The sequence below is a fragment of the Salmo salar genome, chromosome ssa03 (assembly GCF_905237065.1).
Source record: "Salmo salar chromosome ssa03, Ssal_v3.1, whole genome shotgun sequence".
NCBI classification, from domain to species: Eukaryota; Metazoa; Chordata; class Actinopteri; order Salmoniformes; family Salmonidae; genus Salmo; species Salmo salar.
This window is the reverse complement of record NC_059444.1, coordinates 90894405-90914454: the sequence shown is the minus strand read 5'-3', so window position 1 is coordinate 90914454 and position 20050 is coordinate 90894405. Positions and strand designations below refer to the sequence as shown.

The window sequence follows — 20050 nt, the reverse complement described above, 5'->3', positions numbered from 1 at the left end:
AATGTTATTGCTAGATTATAGAAGAAACATAGCTAGCTACTTTTTCTCCATCCACCGGATGATTCGACATGGCTACAGTAGCTAGCTAGTTATATGTAACGTTACACTGTATCCTGCAGGGAAGAGCGTGTTCCACTACGTGCAGAAAGGATTGTGGAAAGTTGACTGATGAGCGCAAGCTGCATCTGTTCAACACTTTCTACACTGTCCCATACGAGAAACAACAAGCGTTGATTCTCTCCGGCTTAGAACAGGTTAGAAATAGGACAAAACTCCTATTATTATTATAATAGCTATATTGAACACTTGCATAGTTTAACTTTGACAGTAATGATACGTACATTAACGTTAACTCTAAAAGTGCAGTGTTACACAATGGTGCAACACAAACTCATTCTGTGTATAGGTTGGGAGTGTGTGAAAGATGGAGGTCCTGATCAAGCAATACCCTGAATGTGCTACAGTATATTAAATTCTGAATTTATCATTGTCAATTTTTATTGCAGCATGAGGTGAAACGGAGACGTAAACCTGAGGATACAAAGGAGAACAAACGACGGAAACAAACCTTCAAATACCATGTACAGCAAGCAGGCCAGAGATTGAATGTGTGCAAGGTCACTTTCATGTCTGTGTTCCAGCTAACCAACAGCCGTCTTCAGGCAAGTGAAAATATGAATTAATGTCTATATGAATATCAATTACAAACATATTGTATTCTTTGTACTCGTTTTTTTAGAACCTGCTAATTGAAATGTAATTGTTTTGGTCAGGTTGTTCAGGAAAAGTTAGGAGTTCAAGCTGAGGCAGGTGAGGTTGCAGGGTCTCCAGATCAGGCTACTGAGGCTAGGTCTCCTTTAGAAGATGGAAGAGGGAAGCATAGCAATAGGTAATGCGCTATGGATTCCAGCCTGGATTATTTCACTATAGCAGTGCTCTAAACAATCTTCTAAACATTAACATAGAGTATCGAATGGATGAATAGCGAATTCTGAAACAAAAATATAAAAATGTTTATTACTTTTAAACAAAATGATGGTAATTAAGCTGTCCAACTACAACCTGAGCATTGAGGACTGAGTGCCGATTACCTTCCCCCTCCCACCGGACGGCACTGGCCTAATTCTCGCCGCCCTACAGGACCCCCCCGGCCACAAACGGCAATGGCGTGACCGGGATTTGTACCCCGGTTATAGCGACACAGTTGCACTCTAAGGCAGGTCCCTAGACCATTGAGAGAATACAAGTTCAACAACATCTTGTTGTCTCCTTACAGGCCACATCGGATACATGCTACAGTGAAAGAGGGCATCAAGGAGCACATTTTATCTTTCCCAAGAACCCAGAACCACTACTCTCGGATGAAGGGGGATGTACACAGAGAATACCTCAGCCCTGATCTGAATTTGTTGCGAATGTACCGACTCTACAAAGAGAAGAATACCACATCATCTGCAAAATTCTGGGTTTATAGGGACATTTTCAAACAGCAGAGTCTCAATTTCGGCCAACCCAGGAGTGACACCTGTGGCAAATGTGACGCATTCTTCACTAAGATGTCAGCAGCAACATCTGAAGAGGAGAAGAGGAAGATTGCAGTTGAAAGTGAGTTGCACCATCGAAAAGCCGAAAAGGCCTACACACAGCTTCAAAGTGACACTGAGTGGGCTAAAGCCAATGCTGACTGCCATGTCATTTCTGTGGATCTACAGGGGGTGATGTACACCCCTAATCTGACCCACTCCAATGTCTACTACCAGCGGCAGCTGTCAAATTTTAACCTTTGCATCCAGGAACTTGGAAAAGAAGATCCTGCATACATGTGTGTTTGGCATGAGGGGATTGCACACCGAGGTTCCATTGAGGTAGCAAGCTGCATATTGAAGTGGGTGAAGACAAAATTCACGCCACTCCCCAAACCAGAGGTGCGCAAGTTGATCATCTTCAGTGACAGATGCTGTGGGCAGAATAACAACTGGCGGATGCTCAATCTGATGTCGATGCTCATCTCTATGGGTTACTTTACCCAAGTTGAACAGAAGTTCATGGTCTCTGGTCATTCTTTTCTTCCTTGTGATCGATCTTTTGCCACCATTGAGAAGAGGCGCAAGGTGTCAGTCCTTCATACACCTGATGATGTTTCAAAGATGATACTTGAAGCACAACCAGCAAAACCATTCAAGGTGATGAGGATGCAATGTGAAGACTTCAGGCACCTTCCAGATTCTGTCCTCAAGCGACCAGCTGGACTACAGATCACCTCAGTGAGGTGGTTAAAAGTCACAGGTATTGGGAAAGGAATCGATCGCAAACATTGGCTCATTGTAAGATCCGATGACAGTATATCACAGGTATTGCACAGAGAATAGTTTACTAACATTCATCATCAACATGCAACATGTTGTTCTAACAATAAAATATCCTAGTGCTTGACTGTGAAAGTTGTTTATTGATGTCAGGAACTTAAAATGTTTCTGTTGTAATTTCAGTTGAGGATCCTTGGAATCTGTACGCCAGACAGAGCCACAGTCTATTTGAGGGATGGAAATCGTGGCTGATCTCCAAACCAAAACAAGGAGCTACACCTCAACCTCCCTATTTTGCAAGCCACTACCCTAGAGCATATGAGAGTCCTCTGCCCATCAAAAAAACAAGTACCAAGATCTGATGACCATGCTCAACTACTTGCCAGCTGCTGCACGCTCTTTTTATAAATCACTGCAGAGTGAATAATTTGATGTTAAACCAAGCTACATAATTAACCGTTTTTTCTGTGAGTTTATGATCCCCTGAACCTGTATAGTATGTTGAATCTGAATACATTTCAGAAAACATGTCACCCCTATTGTAGGAATTTTCTATGTGAATCAATTTGTGTATGATTTCAACCAGCACAATATATTGAATTAATTTAATTTTAAGATGTTGTTCCTAGTGTAGAAAATGTTATGTACAATGTGTTCTGTTGAGAATGATTTTGTGTGTGATCATTTGAACCTTTTTTAAATCTGAATTAATTAAAAACAAACAAGTCATCACATACAGTATGTGAGTATTCATTTGATCTTGATTCCCTTTTGTTATTCATTACAATACACAGTACGTCTCTCTGTCACAACATTTAGCATCAACTCTAAGCAGTTAATACTTATTTACTGCTGTCACCTCAGTACAGGACATTTCTTGCCTTTAGCATGGGTTTAACGCAATTCAAAACTTAATTGCTGATCATAGTGTTAAACGCAAAGAGAATGGGTTTCTGAACGTTTTGTAATATTGACCTTAGGGACCTGCATATTGGCACATGACATTGATCCATATTTGATATGTAGAAGTTGTGCTTCTTTTGATTGAATTCTATTTTTGTAGTTATTCTATGGTATGTTCACATTGAGGGCTTCATTTTAAATGAGACTAAGATTTCATGACTCAACTTTTAAGAAAAGTCATCAGTGCTAAAGTTGATAGACCACCTTTAAATGAACCTCCATTAAATGAATTAACTACATATTGCATTTAAGTTATTTACATGAAGGGCATCTGCACTTGAAAGTACTTAAAACATCATATCAGGTGTTAAAAAGGACATCTTACAAGTGTCATGCAAAATGTCACATATACTGTTCTTCCACAAACTGAAATCATCACTGGAGATATACTGTTCTTCCACATTCTAAAAATTAAAACGGCAATAAAAAAAGTATTTTTTGAAATAACAAAAAAATATCAATTGTTGTTGGAAGATATGAGTATGGTGAATTATTTGTCAACCATAAAACACCTAATGTGGTACACACAATTAATAATATAAAAATAACTGATTATCTTAAAATGGAAAAATTGTCACATATATGGTTCTTCGTCTGTAGTATGATCTAAGCCAGCCGGACTTCTCGTCATGAACGAGGGGAAAAAATATATTTACGTTCGTTCAAACATGTCAAACGTTGTATAGCATAAATCATTAGGGCCTTTTTTAACCAGAACATGAATAATATTCAAGGTGGACGAATGCATACTCTTTTATAACGTATTGGAACGAGGGTACCCAACATGAACTCGCGCGCCAGGTGTCTAATGGGACATCATCGTTCCATGGCTCTTGTTCGGTCAGATCTCCCTCCAGAAGACTCAAAACACTTTGTAAAGGCTGGTGACATCTAGTGGAAGCAATAGGAAGTGCCAAAATATTCCTCAGCCCCTGTGTTTTTCAATGGGATAGGTTTAAAGGTAATACAACACATCAGGTATCCACTTCCTGTCAGAAAATGTCTCAGGGTTTTGCCATGAAGATCAGTCAATGCAGAACATTTCAAGAAAGTTTCTTCAAGTGCAGTCGCAAAAAACATCAAGCGCTATGCTGAAACTGGCTCTCATGAGGACTGCCACAGGAAAGGAAGACCCAGAGTTACCTCTGCTGCAGAGGATATGTTCATTAGAGTTACCAGCCTCAAAAATTGCAGTCCAAATAAATGCTTCACAGAGTTCAAGTAACAGACACATCTCAACATCAACTGTTCAGAGGAGACTGTGTGAATCAGGCCTTCATGGTTGAAGTGCTGCAAAGGAACCACTACTAAAGGACACCAATAAGAAGAAGAGATTTGCTTGTGCCAAGAAACATGAGCAATGCACATTAGACCGGTGGAAATCTGTCCTTTGGTCAGATGAGAATTTGAGATTTTTGGTTCCATCCGCAGTGTCTTTGTGAGACGCAGAGTAGGTGAACGGATGATCTCCGTATGTGTGGTTCCCACAGTGAAGCATGGAGGAGGAAGTGTGATGGTGTGAGGGTGCTTTGCTGGTGATACTGTCAGTGATTTATTTAGAATTCAAGGCACACTAAACCAGCATGGCTACCACAGCATTCTGCAGCGATACGCCATCCCATCTGGTTTGCGCTTAGCGGGACTATTCACTTGTTTTTCAACAGGACAAGGACTCAACACACCTCCAGGCTGTGTAAGGGCTATTTGACCAAGGAGAGTGATGGAGTGCTGCATCAGATGACTTGACCTCCACAATCACCCAACCCCAACCTAATTGAGATGGTTTGGGATGAGTTGGACCGCAGAGTGAAGGAAAAGCAGCCAACAAGTGCTCAGCATATGTGGGAACTGTCACGATCGTCATAAGGAGTGGACCAAGGCGCAGCGTGTGTTGAGTTCCACATCTTTTATTTTCAGTCAAACTTCGAGAAAAAACAATAAACCAACAACGAAACGTGAAAGCAGTGATGCAACATGCACAACACAAAAACAATATCCCACAACCCAGGTGGGAACAATGGAGAACTTAAGTATGATCCCCAATTAGAGACAACGACAATCAGCTGCCTCTAATTGGGAACCATACAACAAACATAGATATAGGAAAACTAGAACACCCCCCTAGTCACACCCTGACCTACAACACCATAGAGAACCCAGAGGGCTCTCTATGGTCAGGGCGTGACAGGAACTCCTTCAAGACTGTTGGAAAAGCATTCCAGGTGAAGCTGGTTGAGAGAATGCCAAGAGTGTGCAAAGCTGTCATCAAAGCAAATGGAGGTTACCTTGAAGAATCTAAAATCTAAAATATATTTTGATTTGTTTAACACTTTTTTGGTTACTACATGATTCTGTGTGTGTTATTTCATAGTTTTGATGTCTTCACTATTATTCTACAATGTAGAAAATAGTAAAAAAATAAAGGAAAATCCTTGAATGAGTAGTTGTGTCCAAACTTCTGACTGGTAGGGTCAAGAAAGACCTTAAAGTGTTAAGGTCAAGAAAGACTTCATGCAAAAGTATAAGCTTCTGAATGGATGATATTTAAAGACAAATCCTGGAATTAAAAGTTTCTCTGGTCTAAAAACCTACAGTATTGGTGAAATATGGCTTTATGGTCAAAGAGACTGTTGTTAGATGCTCCTGTGTATGGATGAAACACTGTAGCACACACACACGCACACACACGCATGCGGCTGTATGAGAACAGGTTTATATGAGGTTAATAACTGTGTAATTGATGTGATTAATTGTGGTGTAATGTAGCACAGCGTTGCTTTTCTGATCACGCCCCCCCCCACACACACCCCCAGGACAGCGCGTCATGCAACTCCAACACAATTACAGACTGCATCCAATCAACTAATGTGTGTGTGTGTGTGTGTGTGTGTGTGTGTGTGTGTGTGTGTGTGTGTGTGTGTGTGTGTGTGTGTGTGTGTGTGTGTGTGTGTGTGTGTGTGCGCGCGTGTGTTGGCCTCCTCACTCTTAATTAAATCTACATTTCTTGGCTTGGTGACACACACACACACACACTAACCAATGAGGATTTGATTAGGAATGAGCTTGGGAGACTGAGCAGAGCAGGAGGCCAGACCAGTCAATGACCAGCCACATTGAATTACTTAGACAACAGCATCTTAGGCAACAGCATCCGACAGGCAGCCAATGACCAGCCACGTTGAATTACTTAGACAACAGCATCCGATAGGCAGCCAATGACCAGCCACATTGAATTACCTAGACAACAGCATCTCAGACAACAGCATCCTACAGGCAGCCAATGACCAACCACATTGAATTACCGAGACAACAGCATTGAGGAAGCAGTCAAAGACACTCAACACCACAGCACAAAAACACTATAGCTTCATGTCAAAACACCACAGGAACACTAGAGACAGGTCCTGCTTTGGATTAATTGACTCAGTCCTTCAGCCTTACCTGTCTACAGTCCTTCAGCCTTACCTGTCTACAGTCCTTCAGCCTTACCTGTATACAGTCCTTCAGCTTTACCTGTCTACAGTCCTTCAGCCTTACTTTTCTACAGTCCTTCAGCCTTACCTTTCTACAGTCCTTCAGCCTTACCTGTCTACAGTCCTTCAGCCTTACTTTTCTACAGTCCTTCAGCCTTACCTGTCTACAGTCCTTCAGCCTTACCTTTCTACAGTCCTTCAGCTTTACCTGTCTACAGTCCTTCAGCCTTACTTTTCTACAGTCCTTCAGCCTTACCTTTCTACAGTCCTTCAGCCTTACCTGTCTACAGTCCTTCAGCCTTACTTTTCTACAGTCCTTCAGCCTTACCTGTCTACAGTCCTTCAGCCTTACCTGTCTACAGTCCTTCAGCCTTACCTGTCTACAGTCCTTCAGCCTTACCTGTCTACAGTCCTTCAGCCTTACCTGTATACAGTCATTCAGCCTTACCTGTCTACAGTCCTTCAGCCTTACCTGTCTACAGTCCTTCAGCCTAACCTTTCTACAGTCCTTCAGCCTTACTTTTCTACAGTCCTTCAGCCTTACCTTTCTACAGTCCTTCAGCCTTACCTGTCTACAATCCTTCAGCCTTACCTGTCTACAGTCCTTCAGCCTTACTTTTCTACAGTCCTTCAGCCTTACCTTTCTACAGTCCTTCAGCCTTACCTGTCTACAGTCCTTCAGCCTTACCTTTCTACAGTCCTTCAGCTTTACCTGTCTACAGTCCTTCAGCCTTACTTTTCTACAGTCCTTCAGCCTTACCTGTATACAGTCCTTCAGCCTTACCTTTCTACAGTCCTTCAGCCTTACCTGTCTACAGTCCTTCAGCCTTACCTGTCTACAGTCCTTCAGCCTTACTTTTCTACAGTCCTTCAGCCTTACCTGTCTACAGTCCTTCAGCCTTACCTGTCTACAGTCCTTCAGCCTTACCTGTCTACAATCTTTCAGCCTTACCTTTCTACAGTCCTTCAGCCTTACCTTTCTACAGTCCTTCAGCCTTACCTGTCTACAGTCCTTCAGCCTTACCTTTCTACAGTCCTTCAGCCTTACCTGTCTACAGTCCTTCAGCCTTACCTTTCTACAGTCCTTCAGCCTTACCTTTCTACAGTCCTTCAGCCTTACCTGTCTACAGTCCTTCAGCCTTACCTTTCTACAGTCCTTCAGCCTTACCTTTCTACAGTCCTTCAGCCTTACCTGTCTACAGTCCTTCAGCCTATACCTTTCCACAGTCCTTCAGCCTTACCTGTCAACAGTCCTTCAGCCTTACCTTTCTACAATTCTTCAGCCTTACCTGTCTACAGTCCTTCAGCATTACCTTTCTACAGTCCTTCAGCCTTACCTTTCTACAGTCCTTCAGCCTTACCTGTCTACAGTCCTTCAGCATCACCTTTCTACAGTCCTTCAGCCTTACCTGTCTACAGTCCTTCAGCCTTACCTGTCTACAATCCTTCAGCTATACCTGTCTACAATCCTTCAGCCTTACCTTTCTACAGTCCTTCAGCCTTACCTTTCTACAGTCCTTCAGCCGTACCTTTCTACAGTCCTTCAGCCTATACCTTTCTACAGTCCTTCAGCCTTACCTGTCTACAGTCCTTCAGCCTTACCTGTCTACAGTCCTTCAGCCTTACCTGTCTACAGTCCTTCAGCCTTACCTGTCTACAGTCCTTCAGCCTTACCTGTCTACAGTCCTTCAGCCTATACCTTTCCACAGTCCTTCAGCCTTACCTGTCTACAGTCCTTCAGCCTTACCTTTCTACAGTCCTTCAGCCTTACCTGTCTACAGTCCTTCAGCCTTACCTGTCTACAGTCCTTCAGCCTTACCTTTCTACAGTCCTTCAGCCTTACCTTTCTACAGTCCTTCAGCCTTACCTGTCTACAATCCTTCAGCCTTACCTGTCTACAGTCCTTCAGCCTTACTTTTCTACAGTCCTTCAGCCTTACCTGTCTACAGTCCTTCAGCCTTACTTTTCTACAGTCCTTCAGCCTTACCTTTCTACAGTCCTTCAGCCTTACCTGTCTACAGTCCTTCAGCCTTACCTTTCTACAGTCCTTCAGCTTTACCTGTCTACAGTCCTTCAGCCTTACTTTTCTACAGTCCTTCAGCCTTACCTGTATACAGTCTTTCAGCCTTACCTTTCTACAGTCCTTCAGCCTTACCTGTCTACAGTCCTTCAGCCTTACCTGTCTACAGTCCTTCAGCCTTACTTTTCTACAGTCCTTCAGCCTTACCTGTCTACAGTCCTTCAGCCTTACCTGTCTACAGTCCTTCAGCCTTACCTGTCTACAATCTTTCAGCCTTACCTTTCTACAGTCCTTCAGCCTTACCTTTCTACAGTCCTTCAGCCTTACCTGTCTACAGTCCTTCAGCCTTACCTTTCTACAGTCCTTCAGCCTTACCTGTCTACAGTCCTTCAGCCTTACCTTTCTACAGTCCTTCAGCCTTACCTTTCTACAGTCCTTCAGCCTTACCTGTCTACAGTCCTTCAGCCTTACCTTTCTACAGTCCTTCAGCCTTACCTTTCTACAGTCCTTCAGCCTTACCTGTCTACAGTCCTTCAGCCTATACCTTTCCACAGTCCTTCAGCCTTACCTGTCAACAGTCCTTCAGCCTTACCTTTCTACAATTCTTCAGCCTTACATGTCTACAGTCCTTCAGCATTACCTTTCTACAGTCCTTCAGCCTTACCTTTCTACAGTCCTTCAGCCTTACCTGTCTACAGTCCTTCAGCATTACCTTTCTACAGTCCTTCAGCCTTACCTGTCTACAGTCCTTCAGCCTTACCTGTCTACAATCCTTCAGCTATACCTGTCTACAATCCTTCAGCCTTACCTTTCTACAGTCCTTCAGCCTTACCTTTCTACAGTCCTTCAGCCTTACCTTTCTACAGTCCTTCAGCCTTACCTTTCTACAATTCTTCAGCCTTACCTGTCTACAGTCCTTCAGCATTACCTTTCTACAGTCCTTCAGCCTTACCTTTCTACAGTCCTTCAGCCTTACCTGTCTACAGTCCTTCAGCATCACCTTTCTACAGTCCTTCAGCCTTACCTGTCTACAGTCCTTCAGCCTTACCTGTCTACAATCCTTCAGCTATACCTGTCTACAATCCTTCAGCCTTACCTTTCTACAGTCCTTCAGCCTTACCTTTCTACAGTCCTTCAGCCGTACCTTTCTACAGTCCTTCAGCCTATACCTTTCTACAGTCCTTCAGCCTTACCTGTCTACAGTCCTTCAGCCTTACCTGTCTACAGTCCTTCAGCCTTACCTGTCTACAGTCCTTCAGCCTTACCTGTCTACAGTCCTTCAGCCTATACCTTTCCACAGTCCTTCAGCCTTACCTGTCTACAGTCCTTCAGCCTTACCTTTCTACAGTCCTTCAGCCTTACCTGTCTACAGTCCTTCAGCCTTACCTGTCTACAGTCCTTCAGCCTTACCTTTCTACAGTCCTTCAGCCTTACCTTTCTACAGTCCTTCAGCCTTACCTGTCTACAATCCTTCAGCCTTACCTGTCTACAGTCCTTCAGCCTTACTTTTCTACAGTCCTTCAGCCTTACCTGTCTACAGTCCTTCAGCCTTACCTGTCTACAGTCCTTCAGCCTTACCTGTATACAGTCATTCAGCCTTACCTGTCTACAGTCCTTCAGCCTTACCTGTCTACAGTCCTTCAGCCTAACCTTTCTACAGTCCTTCAGCCTTACTTTTCTACAGTCCTTCAGCCTTACCTTTCTACAGTCCTTCAGCCTTACCTGTCTACAATCCTTCAGCCTTACCTGTCTACAGTCCTTCAGCCTTACTTTTCTACAGTCCTTCAGCCTTACCTTTCTACAGTCCTTCAGCCTTACCTGTCTACAGTCCTTCAGCCTTACCTTTCTACAGTCCTTCAGCTTTACCTGTCTACAGTCCTTCAGCCTTACTTTTCTACAGTCCTTCAGCCTTACCTGTATACAGTCCTTCAGCCTTACCTTTCTACAGTCCTTCAGCCTTACCTGTCTACAGTCCTTCAGCCTTACCTGTCTACAGTCCTTCAGCCTTACTTTTCTACAGTCCTTCAGCCTTACCTGTCTACAGTCCTTCAGCCTTACCTGTCTACAGTCCTTCAGCCTTACCTGTCTACAATCTTTCAGCCTTACCTTTCTACAGTCCTTCAGCCTTACCTTTCTACAGTCCTTCAGCCTTACCTGTCTACAGTCCTTCAGCCTTACCTTTCTACAGTCCTTCAGCCTTACCTGTCTACAGTCCTTCAGCCTTACCTTTCTACAGTCCTTCAGCCTTACCTTTCTACAGTCCTTCAGCCTTACCTGTCTACAGTCCTTCAGCCTTACCTTTCTACAGTCCTTCAGCCTTACCTTTCTACAGTCCTTCAGCCTTACCTGTCTACAGTCCTTCAGCCTATACCTTTCCACAGTCCTTCAGCCTTACCTGTCAACAGTCCTTCAGCCTTACCTTTCTACAATTCTTCAGCCTTACCTGTCTACAGTCCTTCAGCATTACCTTTCTACAGTCCTTCAGCCTTACCTTTCTACAGTCCTTCAGCCTTACCTGTCTACAGTCCTTCAGCATCACCTTTCTACAGTCCTTCAGCCTTACCTGTCTACAGTCCTTCAGCCTTACCTGTCTACAATCCTTCAGCTATACCTGTCTACAATCCTTCAGCCTTACCTTTCTACAGTCCTTCAGCATTACCTTTCTACAGTCCTTCAGCCGTACCTTTCTACAGTCCTTCAGCCTATACCTTTCTACAGTCCTTCAGCCTTACCTGTCTACAGTCCTTCAGCCTTACCTGTCTACAGTCCTTCAGCCTTACCTGTCTACAGTCCTTCAGCCTTACCTGTCTACAGTCCTTCAGCCTTACCTGTCTACAGTCCTTCAGCCTATACCTTTCCACAGTCCTTCAGCCTTACCTGTCTACAGTCCTTCAGCCTTACCTTTCTACAGTCCTTCAGCCTTACCTGTCTACAGTCCTTCAGCCTTACCTGTCTACAGTCCTTCAGCCTTACCTTTCTACAGTCCTTCAGCCTTACCTTTCTACAGTCCTTCAGCCTTACCTGTCTACAATCCTTCAGCCTTACCTGTCTACAGTCCTTCAGCCTTACTTTTCTACAGTCCTTCAGCCTTACCTGTCTACAGTCCTTCAGCCTTACTTTTCTACAGTCCTTCAGCCTTACCTTTCTACAGTCCTTCAGCCTTACCTGTCTACAGTCCTTCAGCCTTACCTTTCTACAGTCCTTCAGCTTTACCTGTCTACAGTCCTTCAGCCTTACTTTTCTACAGTCCTTCAGCCTTACCTGTATACAGTCTTTCAGCCTTACCTTTCTACAGTCCTTCAGCCTTACCTGTCTACAGTCCTTCAGCCTTACCTGTCTACAGTCCTTCAGCCTTACTTTTCTACAGTCCTTCAGCCTTACCTGTCTACAGTCCTTCAGCCTTACCTGTCTACAGTCCTTCAGCCTTACCTGTCTACAATCTTTCAGCCTTACCTTTCTACAGTCCTTCAGCCTTACCTTTCTACAGTCCTTCAGCCTTACCTGTCTACAGTCCTTCAGCCTTACCTTTCTACAGTCCTTCAGCCTTACCTGTCTACAGTCCTTCAGCCTTACCTTTCTACAGTCCTTCAGCCTTACCTTTCTACAGTCCTTCAGCCTTACCTGTCTACAGTCCTTCAGCCTTACCTTTCTACAGTCCTTCAGCCTTACCTTTCTACAGTCCTTCAGCCTTACCTGTCTACAGTCCTTCAGCCTATACCTTTCCACAGTCCTTCAGCCTTACCTGTCAACAGTCCTTCAGCCTTACCTTTCTACAATTCTTCAGCCTTACCTGTCTACAGTCCTTCAGCATTACCTTTCTACAGTCCTTCAGCCTTACCTTTCTACAGTCCTTCAGCCTTACCTGTCTACAGTCCTTCAGCATTACCTTTCTACAGTCCTTCAGCCTTACCTGTCTACAGTCCTTCAGCCTTACCTGTCTACAATCCTTCAGCTATACCTGTCTACAATCCTTCAGCCTTACCTTTCTACAGTCCTTCAGCCTTACCTTTCTACAGTCCTTCAGCCTTACCTTTCTACAGTCCTTCAGCCTTACCTTTCTACAATTCTTCAGCCTTACCTGTCTACAGTCCTTCAGCATTACCTTTCTACAGTCCTTCAGCCTTACCTTTCTACAGTCCTTCAGCCTTACCTGTCTACAGTCCTTCAGCATCACCTTTCTACAGTCCTTCAGCCTTACCTGTCTACAGTCCTTCAGCCTTACCTGTCTACAATCCTTCAGCTATACCTGTCTACAATCCTTCAGCCTTACCTTTCTACAGTCCTTCAGCCTTACCTTTCTACAGTCCTTCAGCCGTACCTTTCTACAGTCCTTCAGCCTATACCTTTCTACAGTCCTTCAGCCTTACCTGTCTACAGTCCTTCAGCCTTACCTGTCTACAGTCCTTCAGCCTTACCTGTCTACAGTCCTTCAGCCTTACCTGTCTACAGTCCTTCAGCCTTACCTGTCTACAGTCCTTCAGCCTATACCTTTCCACAGTCCTTCAGCCTTACCTGTCTACAGTCCTTCAGCCTTACCTTTCTACAGTCCTTCAGCCTTACCTGTCTACAGTCCTTCAGCCTTACCTGTCTACAGTCCTTCAGCCTTACCTTTCTACAGTCCTTCAGCCTTACCTTTCTACAGTCCTTCAGCCTTACCTGTCTACAATCCTTCAGCCTTACCTGTCTACAGTCCTTCAGCCTTACTTTTCTACAGTCCTTCAGCCTTACCTGTCTACAGTCCTTCAGCCTTACTTTTCTACAGTCCTTCAGCCTTACCTTTCTACAGTCCTTCAGCCTTACCTGTCTACAGTCCTTCAGCCTTACCTTTCTACAGTCCTTCAGCTTTACCTGTCTACAGTCCTTCAGCCTTACTTTTCTACAGTCCTTCAGCCTTACCTGTATACAGTCTTTCAGCCTTACCTGTCTACAGTCCTTCAGCCTTACCTGTCTACAGTCCTTCAGCCTTACTTTTCTACAGTCCTTCAGCCTTACCTGTCTACAGTCCTTCAGCCTTACCTGTCTACAGTCCTTCAGCCTTACCTGTCTACAATCTTTCAGCCTTACCTTTCTACAGTCCTTCAGCCTTACCTTTCTACAGTCCTTCAGCCTTACCTGTCTACAGTCCTTCAGCCTTACCTTTCTACAGTCCTTCAGCCTTACCTGTCTACAGTCCTTCAGCCTTACCTTTCTACAGTCCTTCAGCCTTACCTTTCTACAGTCCTTCAGCCTTACCTGTCTACAGTCCTTCAGCCTTACCTTTCTACAGTCCTTCAGCCTTACCTTTCTACAGTCCTTCAGCCTTACCTGTCTACAGTCCTTCAGCCTATACCTTTCCACAGTCCTTCAGCCTTACCTGTCAACAGTCCTTCAGCCTTACCTTTCTACAATTCTTCAGCCTTACCTGTCTACAGTCCTTCAGCATTACCTTTCTACAGTCCTTCAGCCTTACCTTTCTACAGTCCTTCAGCCTTACCTGTCTACAGTCCTTCAGCATTACCTTTCTACAGTCCTTCAGCCTTACCTGTCTACAGTCCTTCAGCCTTACCTGTCTACAATCCTTCAGCTATACCTGTCTACAATCCTTCAGCCTTACCTTTCTACAGTCCTTCAGCCTTACCTTTCTACAGTCCTTCAGCCTTACCTTTCTACAGTCCTTCAGCCTATACCTTTCTACAGTCCTTCAGCCTTACCTGTCTACAGTCCTTCAGCCTTACCTGTCTACAGTCCTTCAGCCTTACCTGTCTACAGTCCTTCAGCCTTACCTGTCTACAGTCCTTCAGCCTATACCTTTCCACAGTCCTTCAGCCTTACCTGTCTACAGTCCTTCAGCCTTACCTTTCTACAGTCCTTCAGCCTATACCTTTCCACAGTCCTTCAGCCTTACCTGTCTACAGTCCTTCAGCCTTACCTGTCTACAGTCCTTCAGCCTTACCTTTCTACAGTCCTTCAGCATTACCTTTCTACAGTCCTTCAGCCTTACCTTTCTACAATTTTTCAGCCGGTCTAATAGTCCCTGTCCGTCTGTCTAATAGTCCCTGTCCGTCTGTCTAATAGACCCTGTCCGTCTGTCTAATAGTCCCTGTCCGTCTGTCTAATAGACCCTGTCCATCTGTCTAACAGTCCTGTCCATCTGTGTAACAGTCCCTGTCCGTCTGTTTAACAGTCCCTGTCCGTCTGTCTTATAGTCCCTGTCCGTCTGTCTAATAGTCCCTGTCCGTCTGTCTAACAGTCCCTGTCCGTCTGTCTAACAGTCCCTGTCCGTCTGTCTAATAGTCCCTGTCCGTCTGTCTAATAGTCCCTGTCCGTCTGTCTAACAGTCCTGTCCGTCTGTCTAACAGTCCTGTCCGGCTGTCTAATAGTCCCTGTCTAATAGTCCCTGTCCGTCTGTCTAATAGTCCCTGTCCGTCTGTCTAATAGTCCCTGTCCGTCTGTCTAATAGACCCTGTCTAACAGTCCTGTCCGTCTGTCTAACAGTCCCTGTCCATCTGTCTAATAGACCCTGTCCGTCTCTCTAATAGTCCCTGTCCGTCTGTCTAACAGTCCTGTCCGTCTGTCTAATAGTCCCTGTCCATGTTTCTAACAGTCCCTGTCCGTCTGTCTAATAGTCCCTATGCTGTGTCTCTCCCTTTCTCCTCTCCTTCTAGTCTGTCTGTCTGTCTGTCTGTCTGTCTGTCTGTCTGTCTGTCTGTCTGTCTGTCTGTCTGTCTGTCTGTCTGTCTGTCTGTCTGTCTGTCTGTCTGTCTTCTTGACTTCTTGACTTCTACTATCGTCTGTCTGTCTGTCTGTCTTCTTGACTTCTACTATCCTCTGTCTGTCTGTCTGTCTGTCTGTCTGTCTGTCTGTCTGTCTGTCTGTCTGTCTGTCTGTCTGTCTGTCTGTCTGTCTGTCTGTCTGTCTGTCTGTCTGTCTGTCTGTCTGTCTGTCTGTCTGTCTGTCTGTCTGTCTGTCTGTCTGTCTTCTTGACTTCTACTATCCTCTGTCTGTCTGTCTGTTTGTCTGTCTTCTTGACTTCTACTATCCTCTGTCTGTCTGTCTGTCTGTCTGTCTGTCTGTCTGTCTGTCTGTCTGTCTGTCTTCTTGGCTTCTACTATCCTCTGTCTGTCTGTCTGTTTGTCTGTCTTCTTGACTCCTACTATCCTCTGTCTGTCTGTCTGTCTGTCTGTCTGTCTGTCTGTCTGTCTGTCTGTCTGTCTGTCTGTCTGTCTGTCTGTCTGTCTGTCTGTCTGTCTGTCTGTCTGTCTGTCTGTCTGTCTGTCTGTCTGTCTGTCTGTCTTCTTGACTTCTACTATCCTCTGTCTGTCTGTGTTTGTCTGTCTCTCTGCCTGCCTGTCTGCCTGCCTGTCTGTCTGCCTGTCTGTCTCCTTGCCCTCTACTATCCTCTGCCTGCCAGCCTGCCTGCCTGCCTGCCTGTCTGCCTGTCTGTCTGTCTGTCTGTCTGTCTGTCTGTCTCCTTGCCCTCTACTATCCTCTGCCTGCCTGCCTGCCTGTCTTCTTTACCTCTACTATCCTCTGTTTCTGTCATTCTACTCCTGTTCTCTTTCTCTCCTATCTCTCCTCTATCTCTTTCTAGAACTCTGCTCGCTCTATGTCATTCTCTCTCTACCCAGTTCTCTCTGTTCTCTCCTCCCTCCTTCTCCATCTTTCCCTCCATCTCTCTACCTCTACCCCTCCCTCCCTCCAGAACCAGGGGATCGTCAGTACTACCTAGGGACATGATGTGTGTAATATACAAGATCTTAATTAGCTAGCTAGCATAGAGAAAAGTGTAGGGTTTGGCAGGGAACAGGGAACACAGCACAGCCCTCAGAGGAGCAGCAACAGTCCGCCCGGCCCCTGGTCGGCAACAAGCCAACCAATTAATGTGACCCTGTGCACACATAGACATGAATACTGTCTGTCTACTGGACTGCCTCCTGTAGGGAACCTAGGCTACCTCTGGAGGTCCTGTCCACTGTTAAGTTTATAGACAGCCAGGATCAACCAAACATTAGTCTCTTCCCACACGCCACACTACATGCCCCTGTGTCTACATCAATCCTCCAGTGTACCTGGAGTGGTTCCCATCGTTGGAATGTTTCAGGCTAACAGGTCCTTGGTTAGGCAAAGTAAGGCCTCAGACACTTACTCTGTAGGACACTATATGTGTGGATCAAAACATTGATCACATTTGACATTTGAGTCATTTAGCAGATGCTCTTATCCAGAGTGAAATACATTCAGAGCAATACAGTTAGCCAATAAAATTATACGTTTTGAACATAAGTTAACCAATAAAATTATATGTTTGAACATCAGTTAATAGCCAATAAAATTATAAGTTTTGAACATCAGTTAACTAATAAAGTTTTGAGTTTTGAACATCAGTTAACTAATAAAATTATAAGTTTTGAACATCAGTTAACTAATAAAGTTTTGAGTTTTGAACATCAGTTAACTAATAAAATTATAAGTTTTGAACATCAGTTAACCAATACAATTATACGTCTTGAACATCAGTTAACCAATAAAATTATATGTTTGAACATCAGTTAATAGCCAATAAAATTATAAGTTTTGAACATCAGTTAACTAATAAAGTTTTGAGTTTTGAACATCAGTTAACTAATAAAGTTTTGAGTTTTGAACATCAGTTAACTAATAAAATTATAAGTTTTGAACATCAGTTAACCAATACAATTATACGTCTTGAACATCAGTTAACCAATAAAATTATACGTTTTGAACATCAGTGTCACGTCCTGACCAGAAAAGGGGTCATTTTGTTATTGTAGTTGGTCAGGACGTGGCAGGGGTGTGTTTGTTTTGTGTTTTTCGGGGGGTTTTGGGTTATGATCTATGTTAATATATTTCTATGTTTGTTCTAGTTCTTATATTTCTATGTTTAGTTTATTGAGCTGACCTTCAATTGGAGGCAGCTGTTCCTCATTGCCTCTAAATGAAGGTCCTATTTAGTAGGGGTGTTTTTTCCATGGGTTTTGTGGGTAGTTGTTCCGTGTATAGCTGTGAGCCTTACAGAACTTGTGGTGGATGAATCAGAAATAGTTGGGTAACATAGATGATTAAGATGTTTTATTAGTATAATATGCTTATGTGAGATACTTGTCATTAGAAAGTGTGCTTTGGACTCTGGTATGTTTCAGTTGCACGTTTCCCTTAGCTGGGGCTCAGTCACTTGGGGCCAAGAGAGGAGAGAGGTCAGACTTGTCTTTTATATGTGAAAGTGTCTTTACCTATTCTTAAACCATGTGAAGGGATGGCGTGATTAATGGGGAACCAATGACTTGTCTCCACAATGTCTGTGAGCAAGTCACTCCCTCCTTTTCCTTGTGGGGAGGTTTATGGCAGTGTCTGGGAACATTGTATGTCCTCTCTTAGATCTCGCACTTATCCTGTGATAGTATATGGCCAAGAGGCTCACTCCCCCCAGTGAGCCTGTCCAGGAGTGGGGTCAAGAGGGGGTTTGCTTGAGATGGGAGAATCTAGAGTTGACAATTGATATATGCCATTGGATGAAATGGTGTTTTTGTTCTATGAAGTACCAGGGACGAGATTAGAACCTCGTCATTAGGGATCAAACTGAACAATAATTTATAGCAAATGCTATCTAGATACTCCTCTCTAAAGTAAACAGTCTTTCTTTGTGAACCGTTCCTAACTATCTGTGGTTTGTCATGTCAAAAGGGGGTGGATCTTGCTATAAAGATCTCAGTAGCCATTGTGTAATCACCTTATTCAATGGTTCATTTGAGAGTACATTATTGAAGGTCAAGTGCTTTTGCCAAAGTATCTTAAGTATTAAAGATGTAGTTTAACTCAGACTGGTGTGTTTGTAACTCTCCTCATTTGGTAATGCAGAAATTAGCCACCACAAACTGTTTTTCGTCGTTGTTTTTGTATAGGTGTTTTGTTTAGTTTTTTTTCTTCTAATAAAGAAGATGAGTATTCATATACCCGCTGCTTTTTGGTCCACCTTTTACGACGCACCTGACAATCAGTTAACCAATAAAATTATACATTTTGAACATCAGTTAATGTCACGGCCTGACCATAGTAAGTATTTTCTATGGTAGAGTAGGTCAGGGCGTGACAGGGGGTGTTTTGTTCTATGTTTTTTTATTTCTATGTTTTTTTGGGGGTTGATCTCCAATTGGAGGAAGCTGGTCCTCATTGTCTCTAATTGGAGATCATATTTAAGTAGGGGTTTTTATTCCTGGGTCTTATGGGTTATTATATTTTGAGTAGTGTTTGTTTCTCTCTGTGTCACGGTTTGTTTTGTCATTTCAGTTATTTATGTATTGCAAAGTTTCACGGATGTAATAAAATGTGGAACTACAACCACGCTGCACTTTGGTCTGCTCCTTTCGACAACCATGACAGTTAACTAATAAAGTATTGAGTTTTCAACATCAGTTAACCAATACAACTATACGTTTTGAACATCAGTTAACTAATAAAGTTATTTGTTTTGAACATCAGTTAAACCATAAAGTTATGCGTTTTGAACATCAGTTAACTAATAAAGTATTGAGTTTTGAACATCAGTTAATACATAAAGTTATGAGTTTTGAACATCAGTTCATCCATAAAGTTATGCGTTTTGAATGTCAGAGAGAGAGAGAGTGGGCTGTACTTAACTCTATTACTGCTGATGGATCATGATGCCATCATGGAGTTCTCTCTTTCCCAGCTCTGTCAGAATCACAGACAGAGACAGAGACAGCTTGTTCGCGTTTACAGTTGAGAGATGTGGTGTTCCACATTGCATTGTATCATTATATCACACCCTCCCTCCACCACTCTGCTTCACACAGAGGAGAGAGAGTGACTAAATATCAGCAACACAGGTAGCTTTCACATGGCTGTGAACGAGCTGAGAGACAAAGCAAGAAGAGCATTCTATGCCAATAGAAGGAACATTCCAATTAGAATCTGCTGAAAATGTCAGCAGTAGAACCAATTGTTCTATATGGCAGCAAAGTACGAGGTCCACACTCTAATAACGAATTTACCAAATGGGACAAACATCTAACTGAAATACTGCATATAGAGTTTTGAAAGACTGTACTGCAAATACAAAGAAAAACTCAAAATAACGCATGTAGAGCAGAACTGGGCCAAAACCCCCTCATTAGAACAGAACAAAAAGAGACATCACATTACAACCATCTAAAAACAAGCGACCCAACTAACCCAAACCAACCGCACAGAGCCTCAGGACATCACTCAGCCAGCTGGTTCAGAGGCTCAGTTAACTAACCCAAACCAACCGCACAGAGCCTCAGGACAGC

At 43.6% G+C, this 20050-nt stretch overlaps 2 protein-coding genes across 3 annotated transcripts in view; one reads left to right on the top strand and one right to left on the bottom strand.

Moving 5' to 3' along the window:
• LOC106568787 (protein sidekick-2) overlaps positions 1 to 20050 on the bottom strand; it is an 823574-nt gene that overhangs the window by 501656 nt on the left and 301868 nt on the right. The gene's annotated exons all lie outside the window — the stretch shown is intronic.
• On the top strand, positions 669 to 3038 carry LOC106593940 (uncharacterized). The gene is made up of 3 exons (XM_014185315.2): positions 669 to 889; positions 1277 to 2286; positions 2490 to 3038. Exons 2-3 carry the CDS (start codon positions 1362 to 1364, stop codon positions 2666 to 2668), a joined length of 1104 nt encoding a protein of 367 aa, XP_014040790.2. The 5' UTR covers positions 669 to 889; positions 1277 to 1361; the 3' UTR covers positions 2669 to 3038.